Genomic DNA, 17,012 nt, shown 5'->3' with positions numbered 1-17,012 from the left:
TCTGGACTCAAGGTAAGTACACAACATGTGCCTGTTCATCACTCTGTTCCTTTATGACTGTTCCTTGTGTTTTTTTTATTTTATTTTATTTTTTATATATATCTGTTGTAATTTATTGTCTTTTATTGTGATTGTAGTAATGTGTTTTTTATTACATGTACAGCACTTTGGCTCGACCAAAAATCGCTTTTAAATGTGCTATATAAATAAAACCTGATTTGATTTGATTTGATTTGATTTATTTAACAACTAAAAACCCTCATGTCCACAGATGTCACACATGTGGAGTCTGCTCTTTTTCCTCATCGGAACAGCATATGGTAAATTGGATTTATCGATTTGCTTTCACTGAAATTAGATTAGTTTAGATTACTTTATTCTCATTACATAATGCAAGCAGAGTGTAACGAAATTAAGAGGGTCTAACCAGAGTGCGAACAGTCAGTTATATACACATCTATCAGCAGTCTACAAAATAAATGATACAAGTAAAGGTAAATAGATGTCAAATGTATAAATAAGAATAAATACACTGATCGTAAATACAGCAGTATATACTGTATTTAAATGCAAAGTAAAGGGGTCTTAGAGTTTGATTGGTTCAATATATAAGTAGCTCTGCACCGTGGTGTCGTTGTGTGCATGTGCTGTGTGAAGTGTTTTACTGGAGAACCATAATGGAAAAACGCCTTCAGGCTTTCATGTGTTTTTATTCTATGTAATGAGTTTTGTCTTTAAATAAATTCAATCAATCAAAGCTCAAACATGTCTGACAGTATCACAAACTGCAGCCTGGTCACTTCTTTATTAAAGCTATATAACAGTTCAATATGCAGGCCTAAGTGTCCATGTTCCTTATTGATACAATATTCAATCAAATGCAAATACTCTAAATGTCTTAAGGATTGCTTTTACACGTTCAGACACATTTGGTGTGTTTCCCAGAAAACTGGATACAGTCAAAATAAATCGAATCCACTTTAGACTGAACATGAAATCTAATGTATTTGTTTAATGACTTTGAATTTGTGATGTGTTATAGTTTGTGTTTTTGTTTTGTGTGTCTTGTATCTTGTTTTTACTTTTTGTTGTTGTGCTTTCTTAATTTAGTTTTAATATATTTTATCGTAAAGCTATAATCTGGTAAAGTGCATATAATAAACCAAAGGTATGTTTGAAACTTGTCCCTTTTAAATAACAATATATGAAATGTTTCCAAGATGAATGGTTTGCAACTTTCATCATCTGTCTTTTTCCTAAAGTTCTGTAGAAAAAGTCATTTCTGATAAAACAATGTGTCCGAGGTGTCAGGATGCATGAGGGGTTGTGGACCCTCACATGTGGTCAGGTCTCAGTTCTGTGTCCTGCGTGTCCTCAGCGGCTGAGGTCTGTTTCGATGGGCTCGGCTGCTTTGATGACCTGCCTCCATGGGGGGGCACCGCTCAGAGACCATCCTCCGTCCTGCCCTGGCACCCTGAGGAGATCGGCACCCGCTTCCTCCTCTTCACCCAGAAGGACCGTTACTACCAGGCAAGAGCAGCTTTCATTTCATTTAGTGTGTTCCAGCTAAGAAAGAGATGCTGTCTCTCATCCTGTGTGAGTATGGAAACACTATCTGTGGATCCTCTGGATCAGTGAATCAATACAGAGGGTTACCATTAGTTTGAGATACTATATAACCATTTCACCATGCCCACATGAACATTCAGATGGTTAATCAGGGCTAAAATGTCTCCTCTCCTCTAAACTGGCAGCCAATACATCCTCTTCTATAATGATGTCAACATGATGGATGAAAAAAACACATTCTTTGGATGATATCGTTAGACGATTAAAGTGGGTTACATTCTCAAGCTTCACATCAACTTCAATCAGTTGTTTTTTTCAAAATGTTGCTGTGGACTGTCCACTTCCTGTGGATGTAAGGGATCTATGTGGATACTTTAATATTGGGCAAGTGAGTATTGTGTTAATGAAGACTAAAGCTAGATACATTTTTCAATTAGTTTACCTTTGCTTTTCTTTTGAAACTGTCAGGAGATAAAGGCTGATAAAAGCATCCAGGCGTCAAACTACAGCGGGACGAGGAAGACCCGCTTCATCATTCCTGGGTATCTGAAGGAAGGAGACGAGGACTGGCCCCAGGAGATGTGTAAGGTGAGCAGGCCCTCCATATCAATATTATTCCAGCTTGTTAGAGTCATCATTTGCACTTGACACTCAAATCCTCTTTGATACTTTTCCAAGTGACGTGAATGATTTCTTTTATTCCTTTCAACTTTGTCTCTTTTGCCCTTACATTGTGAGTCTGTAAACCAGGTTGTTCTTGATGTACCGAGTAAACCCTTCACCAACTTATATTGAACTGTAAAGAGGATGTTCTATAAGCGAAAACACGAGAGCCCATTCTCACATATAGTGTGTGTGGTCCTCTCAGACAGACGACCCAATCACAGTGTGTGGCAGCAGATTCCAAACTTATGGAGTGTGTCTATACAAATAAAGGCCTTCAGAGCCTGCAGCTCTATTTGAACTCACCTGCTCTAGTGAGGCCTTCAGGGTGAGGTCACACTGCAAAACAGACTGTACTGATGCAAACAGTATAAACACAGTGTTTGCAGTGGTTGGCAGTTCATGAGGTCAGGGCAGGAAAATAAGGAACTGATCCCAAAGGATTGATTTTGGGACTCAAAACAGTTACAGCACTGATAATCCACAAAGTACTTTCTACCAGAGAAACAGTCCCTTTGAAAACATTCACACACTGATCTGTGTGATAGAGTAACATGCTGTGAACTCTACAAACACAATCACTTATATTGTATTTTGTTGATAACAGAAAAATAAGAAACTGATACTAACATCCAGTGGTGCACCTGGGCTGAATGCTATCAGGGGGGGGGGGGGGGGGGGGGGGGGAGCGCATGTGGTTAGAGAGTCCCAGCAGATGTGTGGGTTCTCAACTAGAAGCAAAGTGAGGCCACTGAGCACATTTCTGAAAGGTTGTGTACAGCTTTATCAACTAGTGTTTGTAAATGCAGGGAATAAAAACATTCCCTACATTTTTTATTAGTTCCCGGTCACTATCAGATCATCCGATTTAACTTTTTATTTAAACTACTTTAACTCACTTAGTATTCCTCTGCTTTTATTTACCTGACGCTCACACACCTCTGCTGCTGCTGTCTCCAGGCCATGCTGACCTGGGAGAATGTGAACTGCGTTGCTGTGGAGTGGAAGAAAGCCGTGAGGACTCAGTATGTGCAGGCTGCCAACAACGCCAGGGTGGTGTCCGCCCAGGTGGTCTCCATGATCACCTTCCTCAAGGTAACCTCAGAGCCCCTCACTAACTGTGCCTAATCCTTCTGAAAGGCAGAGACATTTTGGGGAATACTGCTTGTTGCTGTCTGACTCTGCAGAGGAACAGTAAACATGTTTTACAGATGACAGGGCTTGGTTTAGTCCTAACCAAGGTTATAAACATCCTGGACTGCACCTTAAACGGGCATTTACATATTCATATTTGCAAATGTTTTAATTGCTTTTTTTTGGTATTACACCCATATTATACTGTTATAACAGCCATATTACACGTTAAAACAACCCATATTACACCATTATTACACCTTTATTATACCAATTTTAAACAATTATAACACCTGTACTCTCCTTATAACACCCATAATAGACTGTTATTTCACCCTCATTCCCCCCCGTTATTACACTGGCATTACACTCCTATTACACATTTATAAACCCCTATTACACCATTACACCTCTATTACGCCCATATTATACCCATGTTACACCCAGGATATACTATCATCACACCCTTATTAGACGAGTATTACACCCATGTAAGACCAATATTTCACCCATATTACACTGTTATTACACTGTTATTACACTGTTATTACACTGTTATTACACTCATTTTTATGGGTTAAGGGTTAGAGGAGTATTCCAGCTGAGTTCGGTAGAGACAGATTTTAGTAAAGACTTTAATAATAGTTTCTACACGTACATACACTCATCCTCATACACATATGCTAAATTGTATATGAAACATTTTCATGCTGCCTCCAACAGCTAAAAGTGTCATCCCTATATCTAAATTCTCAGGGGGGGGACACGACACACGACACACAGTGTGTACAGTATCTCTGAATTGAACACACATGTTACAGAGCCAGTACAGGCAGCAGGCTGATAAGTTCCACATCATCGGACACAGCCTCGGAGCTCACGCTGCAGGAGCCGCCGGCAGCAAGATCCCCGGCCTCGCACGCATCACAGGTACACACACACACACACACACACACACACACACACACACACACACACACACACACACACACACACACACACACACACACACACACACACACACACACACACACACACGCACGCACACACACACTGCACACCTGCTGCAACACACATCACAGGTAACACACACACACACACACACACACACACACACACACACACACACACACACACACACACACACACACACACACACACACACACACACACACTGCCCACCTTTTTAGACATGTGCTGCAGTGATAGAGTCTGATAAATGACAGGGAACCCTCAGTGATTGAACACCTCTCTCTGCTCAGGACTGGACCCAGTTGAGCCGTACTTCCAGGACACTGATGCGTCTGTCCGCCTGGACACCAGTGACGCCACCTTTGTGGACGTCATTCACACTGATGGACTTCCTTTCAACTCCAAACTTGGTACACATCACTTTTCATTATGATGAATGAGATCAATGTGGGCAAAATTGCTTAATGTTTCTTTAAGTGTGTTTGTTTCATTTTTTCTGGTACAACAGTGTTCCCCTTTAAATCACATAAGGTCCATATAATAAAGAGGATAATGTACAGATATGAAGACTTTTTTTCTATGAAGTGTATTTCAAATATATGCAATGTTTTCTTAAGTTCCTTAAAGATATGATTCTTTTCAAATGTACCTCTTAGTTGTAAGGCCACAGATAAATGCAGCATGATAACTGTTGTTTAAAGTTGCATCATAGGGTAGGCATTAAGGGAACTTTGTGGCCTTATCATCTGTGTTAAATCTTGATCAAATCAATAAAAGAAACATATGTGTCTGTAAAACCATCCCATAAGGTCTGGGGATGTCCCAATCTGTCGGCCACATCGACTTCTACCCCAACGGAGGAGAGCTGATGCCTGGCTGCTCCGCCAACAAAGGCCAGCCCAAGGACCTGGACGCCATCTGGCAGGGTGAGACATACACATCTCACTAAACATGGAATCAAAATGGGAACTCAATGATCACAATGATGATTTTAGTATAATCAAATGATCAAACAAGGACTGTAGCACTTCACTCAAAGGCTAGGAAAGTGCTACATAAATATAGTTCTTTACTGTCATGTTGGCTATTTCACTTTTTTTACATTGTTGTGTGTGTGAATGCTGACTCAATTAAACCTACATAAGCTACTGTCAGGAAAGAGAAACAGTGCACCCCTCCCTGAGCCACACCTGGGAGAAGAGCCTGACAGAGAGCGTCAGGTAGCCGGGCCTTGACCCAGGGGTCCTGGTCTTGGCACCCCCCAACAACTATTCATACTCAGTACCCCCCTGGCCGAGTGTTGGTGTGCTGGAATCGCCTAGATGAGGTCTCTGACAGGTTGTTTGAACAGCAGTTCAGAGTGGCTGGCCTTCTTGGAGTCTCTGAGGCAGGGTCTCATGCTGGAAGGGAAACCAAAGGGGGACTATAGTTGTGTTCAATGCTGACATGGGCAGTGATGGAGAGAGCAGGGTGAAGGGGGATTGGAGGCAGGGCGGTCCTGATCTGAAACCAACTGCTGCTTTGCTGTTGGACTTCTGTGCTAGACATTGATGGACCATTAAAAGCACCATTTATGTGCGAGTGGCTTCACGAGTGTACAAGAGCGACCTAGGCCAGCCGGTATTAATGGACTGTGTGGTTGTACCATAAGATCTGCCGCCACATTAGCAGAGTTCTCAACAGATCACCTTATCAAGTTAGAGGAACATTTTATGCATTGAGTGTTGGACTAAAGGTTGTGCATAGTGCCAGCAACCCCAGAACCCACTGGTGGACACTGCGGTGAAGAAGGGGTCAGGCTGAAGAAGGGGGTCTTTCTGGCTGCAGGCCCCTGATGAACAGAAGATATTGGAGGGATGGATGTATCAAAGTAGTCTCAAATTGTATTGAGGAGACTCAACTAATTTAAGTAAGCTTCTAAAACAAGTTACCTTTCAGCATTTTTGAGAGTCAACATGTTCCTAGAGACCCCTCATGTTAGCCTCATAACCTGTGTTTATAAACAATGATAACCCTTGTATGTATTTTGAGGTGCTGAGCTGTTTCTGTTATTCAGCATACCCTGAGTACATCAAACATAATGCATTACATTACTTTTCAGCACCATAAATAACATCTTCTAAAAGGATCATACAGTTTAAAAAAAACGATTTCTTAATAAAGGATTAGGTTTATTGCAGTTTAATATTGTCGAATTAGACCGTATAAAAATACAACAATGACTCATTCATCCTTTTTCATCTACCATGCAACTTACAGTGCAGAATCCCCCCCCCCCCCCTCTCCCTGTAATATTGGAGTTGCCCCAATGGAAAAATCGTGAAGAAACCTCAGGCAGAGTTATTCCTGCAGGACCTATCTGAGCAAATATTTTTCTGATATGACGACGGCCTTCTTTTGAAATGTGCCGCCGAGCAGCAGGCTCAAGTAGCAGCATTGGTGCAATGCCCGGGTCTGGGGGGGGGGGGGGGGTTGGCACAGCTGAATCTTCCACTTTTGATCCTATAGATATGATGGGGAGAGGGGGAGCAGGGGGAGAGGGGGGAGCAGGGCTGCATAGCTGGAGGTGTTGGAGCGCCTGGAGTTGGCCCTCACTGAGAAACAACAGAAGCTGTGACCTCTCTCTCTATCTGTCTGTCTGTCTGCCTGTCTGTCTGTCTGTCTGTCTGTCTGTCTGTCTGTCTGTCTGTCTGTCTGTCTGTCTGTCTGTCTGTCTGTCTGTCTGTCTGTCTGTCTGTCTGTCTGTCTGTCTGTCTGTCTGTCTGTCTTGTCTGTCTGTCTGTCTGTCTGTCTGTTTGTCTGCAATGTATAATGACCCTGGTCAGAAGGTCATGAGTTCATAAGTAGCTATCTGAAGTTCAATAATTCTACATTTACATCTCTTTTGTTATTTCTCTGTACCTCACCCGCTTTTACCTCACAGTCAATCTCACTTTTTCTCTTCCTCCCTTTCATCACCTGTCCAATCGTTTGCCAGGTACCAAGAAGTTTGATGACTGCAACCATGTCCGATCCTACGAGTACTACATCGAGAGCATGGTGAAATCCCAAGGCTTTGTAGCATTCCCCTGCTCCGACAAGGACAGTTTTGATGATGTAAGTGATAGTTCAAATAGTCTATTTACACATATACACATATATTCTTATTTATTTGATCCCAGACCATGATCCTTTCCTGTACCTAACCAAGCACTTCAATTGAAAACATGTTTAGATCTGCGATTCTCTGATGGTCAAATGTAATTGGGGATGATTGTCCAACAACCTTTCCTGTTGTTTATGTACAGGGACACAAACACAAGACCATACCTAACACTACAACTACTAAACATATATCTGGTTTCCATTACTTAGGGTTTTGGTCTTAGCTAGGTCTTTTTGGATTGCATTTTGCCTTGACATTGATCTTTGGAGGAAGGATTATAGAAATATTGTATCTAAGTAACAGTAGCAGTACCAACTGTGAAAATACCTTAACATTTTAAAACCCTTCCTTCAATCCTATACTTGATTTAAATTGGTATTTGGTATCTAAATACACTTAACTCTATAAATGGCTAAGGCAGATTACATCTATTATATTGTGAAACTTTTATGTAAGTATGTTGTGTGAAAACTCTATCTGCGAAGTCAGAGGGTCAACTCCTCTCAGGCAAATGGTTCAGCAAAACTGCAATATTCCCTACTTAAATGTAGTGTGGATGTATACAAATATTGAAGTAAAACAAAATCAGTTTGAGCTCCTGCAGTTGCCTACATACTGCACCTCAGGACCAATATGCTGCACAGGAGAGGAACAAGGAAATCATTTTGACGTTGTAGATCCAGCCTCAGTGCCTGGTCAGAGCAGAAGATGATCTACTTATAGCTAACAACATGCTATGGAGCTGCCTACATGCTAGCACTCGCCCACCACAATAGCAAACAAGGTTAGCATTCTTGCTAACTGTTTCAGTCAGTCGCTGCATTATTGACATCAAACCACACCACACCATGCTCCAACAGAACAGCGTTATATCAGCTTGGATTGAGCCATACAGCTCAGGTTCAAAGGTCAAAAGCATGTCAAGATGCACCAGACGATCTGCTCGGATATACTCTCCTTCACAACTGAATCCACAAGATTAGGTGGTTCAATTGAAATGAATAATTTCTTTGTGTCATAAATGCTGATGTAGATGTTTGCCTCCTGATGTAGAATTATTTTTGTGTCAATATTTTCCAACAGTTTGGTGGAGGGACTTATGTCTGCATGTTGTAAGACAGTTAGATTCGTACATCACAATGGTGTTTAAAGCTTGTGATGGTACGAGCAGTACAAGAGGAGCTGAGCGGCATCTTATGTCCTCAATTGAAAAAGTGACTGGGGGGGGGGGGTGGGGGGCATATCTCCACCATCACAGCATGTGTATGGGCTGCCACCTGTTGCTGTATGACACTGATATGGCTGTGAACCATTTCTTTGGTTTTAGAAGTTGATTCGGCAAGATTGGATTTTTGTTGCAGCTGAGGGGGCGATATAAATGGGCTTCCCTCATGTCTTCCACGGGGAGGGTTTGTATCTGCAGCTGTTGGTGTTAATGACAGTTTATCCCTGCTTTGGACACATGTCCGGATCAAAGGAGGCCGGGGGAGTGCCGAGCATGACCTCATATGACTATGTCCCTGTTGAGAGATGACAGCACCTCCTTGTCACTCACCTCGTAAACGCTCTCCTGTCTGCTGTTGTTCCTGCAGGCGGGGCTGACAGCCACAAAGTCAGCCTGTTCCCACACACTAACTTACCGAGACCAGCACCTCTCTCCACCTTCATTTATAAGGTGGCAATCTGTAGCATTTTGAAGGAGTATAAGGAGGAAAATCTTGTTGGGTTGTCACTTTTTTCCTGAGTGTTCATTGACAGGAGAAGAGTGATACGCTGCATCACGGGGTGAGCTCATTCTTCACACCTCGCTGTGTCCTTGTCTCCACAGGGAAAGTGTTTCCCATGTGCAGACAACAAGTGCCCTCTGATGGGCTCCCATGCCGACAGGTTCACTGTGACTGATGGCGTTTCAAAGAGCAAGTACTTCCTCAAAACGGGCAGTTCAAAGCCCTTCGGCCGTAAGTACCCTGCCCCCCCGTCACTGTGCCTCACACACAGGCTCTTGAAGATAGACATTTTTCTTTAGGCTCCATTTTTTACCTTACTAGTTTTAAAAATCCTTAGACACTGTTAGAAATGCATTGTCATCTATTAAAACAGAACCAACGCCCTGAAAGGTTCACATGTATAAGTGCTGGGAATTTCAATCAATATACATCCATCTGCGATATAGTATGGATATCAAAGTTCCAGATTTCAGGGTTTTTACACAGGTTGTGTTCCAAGATATTGAGGGAAATGTTAAAATAATTCATGTTAATAGAGAGCACCTACAGCTATAGTTAATCAGGGGGAAACTAAACGTAACCTTGTTTGATTTGTTTTAATGCAGGCACAAAATCTATGATGTCATGATAATATTACCTCATAAAAAAAGCATTCGACAAAAACTTAATGACACAACAGACACGATCCATCCTGATTCTAATCATGAGGCCGTTGCATTTTATGATCTACATAATGATTGATTGTTCTTATTCCTGCAGAAAACTTGTAAAATACTTTAATTATTCAATATTATTTTTTAATTAAAATGTTCTGGAGTAGGAATCTGTTGTTTTGTTAATTGTTCTGAAAAACAATTATGAAATGAGTTTGTAAAATTGTTGTAACACCACTTTGCTCTGTGTACCTGTGCAGATATGGTACATTCCAAACCTGAGCAACATAAGTAACAGTACAAATAATTTAAAGATATCTTATCACTTTGTTTTTTTCAAATCCGGACCCATGGAAAAGGATGCATGTGTCATGTGACAGTACGCTGGAGCCATGGTGACAATGTGACTCTTCTTCCTATAGGTTACAGCTACAGGGTGAAGGTGACCCTGGACGGCCCCAGCTGGCCCAACCCTGGCTTCATGTTCGTGGCCCTCTCTGGGGACAACGACAGCACCAAGGAGCACCAGCTTTATGTGTAAGCTCATTCTAACATGTGACGTCACTGATAGTGGTACAGTTGCAGAAGTGGGCTTTCCTCTTGTCCAGGATGTTGACTTTGTTTGACCAGGCCTGGGACCTTGAACAGCCGTAGTTCCTCTTATCAGACCATATGACTTTTTTTAGTATTGTTTTATTACTAACACACATTTCTCTTTACTTTTTTAAAAACAAACAGTTTTCTTTCTTAACATTCAGTTACAAAGTCACTCTATCACCCAACTAAAATGCACTACACTACAGGATCGACTGAAAAAACTGAAACTTGACTTTAATTAAATGTATTATGTCAACACATTTCACTTGACTGTATTAGTTTAGTTAACGGTAGGGTAGGTAATTTTGGAGAAACCAGCTCGAGATCGCTAGAATTTGAAAATACACAGCCGGAAAAAATCTGCCACTTCCTTACAGAGCCCCTCCTCCAACACACACGAACGCGCACATGACCAATGAGGGCACGAGATAAGTTTGTGCACAGATGGAAGGCTGACAGGCAGGTAGGCCATCCAGTTATTTTAGCCGGGCCGGCTAAAATGATTGGTCGTGCTTTTTACAGTACTACGGCTTCCACAGATGAGATATTGTTATGGATTTTTTGTCAAAGCACTTAAGATATTCATTGCTATCGGGATGTTAAGAGCATTCCATGGAATATAACAAAAAGTGTATCTCGAGCCAGTTTCTCCAACTTACCTACCCCACCTTTAAAAGCAATAATGTTAAGTTGAACATATTTAAACTTAATATTATTGACTTCAACTAACCTAATACAGTTATGTGAAAATTGTTGACATAATACATTTAATTAAAAAAGTCGACCTTAGTTTTTCCGTGTAGACAGATAGGTAGAAACTTTCTTTATCAAATGGTTTTGTCACAGCAGCATTTTGACACTCATTGTAAAAATAATTACACCATTTATTAAAGTAGAACAATATTTCTTCAAAATAGAATAAAATACAAATAAAATAAACATTAAAAGCAAATATAAACATATATACAGTAAACAAATACTTATATCCAGAAGGGTATCCACACTATACAATATACAGAATACATTAGATACATTTAACATCTTGCCAAGGACAACAGTTGAAAACTAGAGAATGCAATTCCTGAAGAAATTGCTAGTGGGAATGCTTTATGCTGAAAGTATGACACTAAACTGCTATGCTGAAATGTAATGTGTAAGAAGAAAGTGAAGAATTTAGATTGAAATGATACATGAACACTGGGGGCTTGAATGTGTGATGAGAGAAGAAAAGAAAGTAAAAAGGCTTGGAAAAGCAGCAGAATATTTGAAATGCAAACTTTTGAACTAACTTGATGGCGAATGATCTGTCGCCATGCCAACGGCATTTGATGACATCCCATAATACGCTTAGATGTGTTGATGGCTGCATCGTTACCAAACCTGTGAAGTTTTGGGCCATTTGGAGCATTTTCACTGAAGTTATGAGAAAACCATGTTTCATGGCGGGCATTGTGTTGCCATGGCAACGGCATGTCCCGTAGATGTCTTCACGGCTGGACTGTTAGCACACATGTGAAGTTTGAGCACTTTTTGAACATTTTCATAGGAGTTATAGCGACATCATGTTTTATGGCGAGGGATGCGTTTCCATGGAAACGGCATATGGTGAGATCTCAGATTTGGCGTAGAGCTGTTGAGGCATGGACCGGTGATATACAAGCAAAGTTTGGGGACGATTGGACCGTGTCCATTGGAGTTACAGCGACATCGTGTTTCATGGCGAGCATTGTGTTGCCATGGCAACGGCATTTGAAGAAATCTCAAAACTGTCTCGTAGATGTCTTCAGGGCTGGACTGTTAGCACACATGTGAATTTTGAGCACTTTTTGAACATTTTCATAGGAGTTAAAGGGACATCGTGTTTTATGGAAAACAGCATATGGTGAGATTTCAGATTTGGCGTAGAAACGTGAAGCATGTCAAGGAAGTTGAGTATCTGAAGTGTAATTTTCGTGTACTTTCAGGTTAATAATGTGGCCTTTTTGGCAGTTTAAGAAAGGTGTGCGGCTGCTGCTGTGAGGAAATATCTGCCTGAAATTACAATGGGCTTTAACGGAGACATGTTGAACGTTTTTGTCACTTCATGCCCTCAAGAGGCATTTTGTTTAATTATTTTTGCTTAATTATTTGTCATTTTTCAAGCTACGAGATGTTTTCCTACGTTTGTCATGAAAAATTATGTCTCAAGAATGTGGGGTTTGGGAATTATGGCAGTTTTAAAAAAAAATATGAAGGCAAATTTCAAGATTTCTTACCCTCGAGCTGTGACATCACGCACTCTAGTTAATGTTAAAATCTGAAGAAAACCTCTTTAACAAGGTCTGAACAATGTTTAATATCTCTAAAAGTAAGAATCAGATTTAAAAGTTGTGTTACACGAATAATGTCAGAAAGATGTGTAACATTTTAAAGTTGGAATGAGGTTTCTGAGTGAAAGTATGAATGAACAGTTAGCAGTTGAAGTCGCATGAAGATTTGTTGAAGTCTGAAGAATATCTCCATTGACTTCAATGTTAAAAATGTGATGTATTATGGGATGTATCTCTGGAATTATGAAAGTTCTGAATGAGAAAAGTAATAGCAGTCGATTCCCGACCGAGCTGAACGCTTTGATGTTTGAACGGAGTTTCTGCGATGTTGAATGTGGGAGGAGAAGACGGACAAAATAATTGGATGGAATAATAATAAACTTTTTGTCCGTAGCATAACATATAGCCAGCAGGCTAATTCAGTGGGAATGCTGATGCAGCATTCCCACTAAATTAGCCTGCTGGCTAATACTGGCTCATTTACAGCAATGTGGATTCATGTGCACTGTCCTTTAAATACATTTAAAAAAAGAATAAATTAAAAAAAGAGATGACTCTCTAATAGACCAATCTAGAGGGAATGAGAGCACTGACAACATCTGTCTCCAACAGAACAAAACCAAGGGCTCGGAAAAGTGAAGCCAACATAGAAGAGCTTGAACTGCATCCCCTCTAATACCCAGCAGGGGGGGACTGCACTGGTTGCAATACAAAGTCTGATTTAGATCTAGTTTAATTATATTTCAATAAAGCTTGATGATAATTGTATATAGTATGTTCCCATTTAGAGTTGAATACTGTAGTCTATAAAGCAGGGCATGCTTTTCGTCTTTTCCTCCCACAACACAACCCCTCTCAGAATGTTTTCACTTGCTGAATGTTATTGGTGATATTTTGGTCACAACATGGTGACAGCAAAAATGACAAACCAGAGGCTTCAAATCTGTAGTCGCAAAACCGACAGGGTGTGTCAAGTGACTTTGTCTACTTCTTTTATACAAAGCTCTATACTACTATTTTTAGAACACAATGACTTCCACAATTAATAAGGACTAATCAGTCACGTTCTAATATGCTTCAATAGGCTTTTTGTATAGTCATTCTAACAGAGCATAATTCAACTATAAAACTATAATGCAGAACAAAACTCTGATCATGCCCTGACAGTCTTCTGCAGATATGTCCACACATCCACAAAGGGACAGACATCATGTGGACCACGGTCCTAAACGTATCAACTATATGAGTTAAGGAGAGAAAAGTGGAAGGAGAAAGTGACACCATCCTGGGATGAGCATTACATGACTGTGACTGGGAGACTCAAACAGTGTGCATCACATTGATTGAAGGCATCCTCCCTATGTACCACTTGTAGTTGTTTTTAATGGCAGCTAAGGTGATGGTCAGTGCTTATCCCGACGTCCAATATTCCAAATGTTTGATATTGAGGTAATCCAAAAGTAACGGAAAGAAATCAGGTAAGATTACTTTTTATACTCAGAATAGGTTACTGATTACATTTTCTTGCAAGTAACTGGTAATTGAAACAGAAGACATTTGAAAAGCCCCCTCCCAACCCTGGTTACTGTACAGCAGCTCCACTGCCCCCTCTGTGATGGTGTTCGAGGAGATATATTTCAGAGTATGTTTTGATCTGTTGTGACCTCTCTTCAGGGGAGCGTTGGTGTCTGGGTGGACCTACGAGGTGCTGCTGGATGCTGAGTTGGATGTGGGGGTTGTCACAGAGGTGACGTTTCGCTGGTACAATCACATCTTTAACCCCATGGCACCCAGGTATGGTGCGTCCAAGGTGGAGCTGCAGAGAGGAAAAGACAACATGATGTAAGTCAGATTCTTCTATACATAAAAACCTTCAGGTGGCACTCCTCACACTTTGAGAGGAAATCAAACACACCTACACATTGATATATTGTCATCATCAGACATGTTATTGAAATGGTGGCTGTAAGGAGATGGTTATAAAGGCTGTATATTACATTTTGATTAGATACATATAAAATGTTTTTAATTAACTCTTTATTAGTTTGTCAAATTATTTGTATGAGTTCATTTAGAGCTGTGTTACCTGGTTAAATAAATGGCTGTCCTTAACCTACGTAAGCCTTCATCTCTTTTAACTGAATATTGCTATGCGGTACATAGAACATTACACACACACACACACACACACACACACACACACACACCCACACACACACACACACACACACACACACACACACACACACACACACACACACACACACACACACACACACACACACACACACACACACACACACACACACACAGCTCATCAGACCAGAGAGAGGTTCAACTCTCAATTAGCTCTACAGGAATTCACTCAGACTGAACTGGATTAGAGTTACGTCAAATCTATCAAGACACAAATCACAATCTAATGTATCCATGTCTACCAGCTGGAGTCTACCCAAACAGAACTCATTGTTTTTTAAAAACATGTCATCAATGTGAAATCAAGTTTATAAGCAATTTTCATGAAATCAGGGAAATGTTACAGTACAGTAATTATGCCACATCAAGGTGGAACGCTCTTCCCACAACTGTAAAGGAAAGTAAAACTATACTTACCTTCAAAACCTCTCTTAAAGAGCACCTTCGGGGGAAAGCATTGCAAAACTGGCCCCGGTAATGGTACAAATCTCAACCTGTCGTACAATGGACAGCTTCCCCCCCCCATCTATGTATATACTCGCATTTTAGACTCTGTTACTAACTGTATATCTGTAGACTTGGTATGTCTTAAATGTCCGGTTAGGATGTATTAGAACGAAATCTAAAATGAAAATTGTAAATAAGCCATCTGTATGTAAAAAACCACCTGTATGTAAATTGTAAATAAGCCATCTGTATGTCAAATATGTCTTATATGTCTTAAATGATATGATGAATTGGAAATGGGGGACCCTGATGTAAACAAGACGAAAGTCTTTCTCTGGTCTGCATCCCCTTAACAATTGTATGTTTTGAGCTGTACTGTACTGTACCCAATATACAAGCTGTTAATAAACTTTTCAATCAATCAATCAATCAAACAGCAGTGGTGCTGTACTACATTATGTGTCATGGACTGCCTTTAGCCACTAGAGGGCAGCATGAGACTGTGTGTAAGGTTTTCCAGTGCTGGTGGGGGGGAGAGTACATAGAGAAGATTTCTCCTCCATAGTCTTTACTTTCATATCCTTCCATTTATAAATAAACATATAGTGATGGCAAACAGATTTGACTTTGACTTTAAACTTTATATACAAACCAGATGTTTTTATCATTTTTGGAATTCTACGTTTTAATATAGTTTGCCTTGTCGGCCAAAACAGATTTCAAACAATGAAGTGTTTACTAGGATTTTAATTTGAGTAAGAGAAATTCTGCTGTTTTGACATACTTGTATGCAGTAGATTAAAATGGATACTTAAACCAATATATGTATTCACATTGTGTTCTATGCTGTTTCACTCTCTCTCTCTATCCTTCCTTCTTTGCTTCTTTACAGCGTCTCCTTCTGTGGTACGGAGAACGTGAAGGAGAACGCCGTTCAGCATGTGCTTCCATGCCAGGCCTAACCAGGCAGGCTCTCTCAATAAAGATACTCTGATACACTCAGACCTCTGCATGGCTCCTTCCTTTGTGCTGCTGTGCAGACTGTCATATTGTTCTATTGAGATCACACAATGAAGGGAGCGGAGAGAGGCAGAGGATGGTGCGGATCAACTGGAACTCTTTGAAATACAGAGACTCAAATGTTAACTGAGAGCAAGTGGTCATGGGCCGATGTCAAAACCCAAACTAGTTTTCTTACAGCATATTTGTATTGAGATAAGATAAGATAAGTGGACCTTAATGAATCCCCGTAGGGACATTCAGGTGTCATAGCCACATCAGAATTAGACAGAAACACAGATAGTACACATGGAATATATATACACGGGCATAATAAGAATAAAAGTAAAATAAAAATAAAATTGAACAAACATGTATTAACAGTATAAATAGAAATAAGAAAATAACTTGGTTAAATCGTTATCCGGTAAATGTACATATATTCAGATGAGTGAGCATGGTTAAATATATATACATTTAAATGTATTTTCCTGAGACATAAGAACTTATGAAAGAATCAAATATTTAAAGTTGCGGCCTTTACGCAGATAAAATACTTAGTATTATGTACTGGGTTCTTACCCAGTGGTGGAAAGAAAGT

The 17,012-nt window shown here is 40.4% G+C and overlaps 1 protein-coding gene across 1 annotated transcript; it reads left to right on the top strand.

Annotated features, from left to right (window-relative positions):
* Positions 1-271: 271 nt before the first annotated feature.
* LOC117492038 (inactive pancreatic lipase-related protein 1-like) lies at positions 272-16,406 on the top strand. The gene is made up of 12 exons (XM_034142175.1): positions 272-320; positions 1,379-1,530; positions 2,038-2,157; positions 3,193-3,327; positions 4,188-4,296; positions 4,629-4,748; positions 5,148-5,264; positions 7,316-7,434; positions 9,312-9,441; positions 10,286-10,400; positions 14,444-14,611; positions 16,305-16,406. Exons 1-12 carry the CDS (start codon positions 272-274, stop codon positions 16,372-16,374), a joined length of 1,404 nt encoding a protein of 467 aa, XP_033998066.1. The 3' UTR covers positions 16,375-16,406.
* Positions 16,407-17,012: the final 606 nt, after the last annotated feature.

This window comes from Trematomus bernacchii, unplaced genomic scaffold (genome assembly GCF_902827165.1).
Source record: "Trematomus bernacchii unplaced genomic scaffold, fTreBer1.1, whole genome shotgun sequence".
NCBI classification, from domain to species: domain Eukaryota; kingdom Metazoa; phylum Chordata; class Actinopteri; order Perciformes; family Nototheniidae; genus Trematomus; species Trematomus bernacchii.
This window is presented reverse-complemented; position numbering and strand designations above follow the sequence as displayed.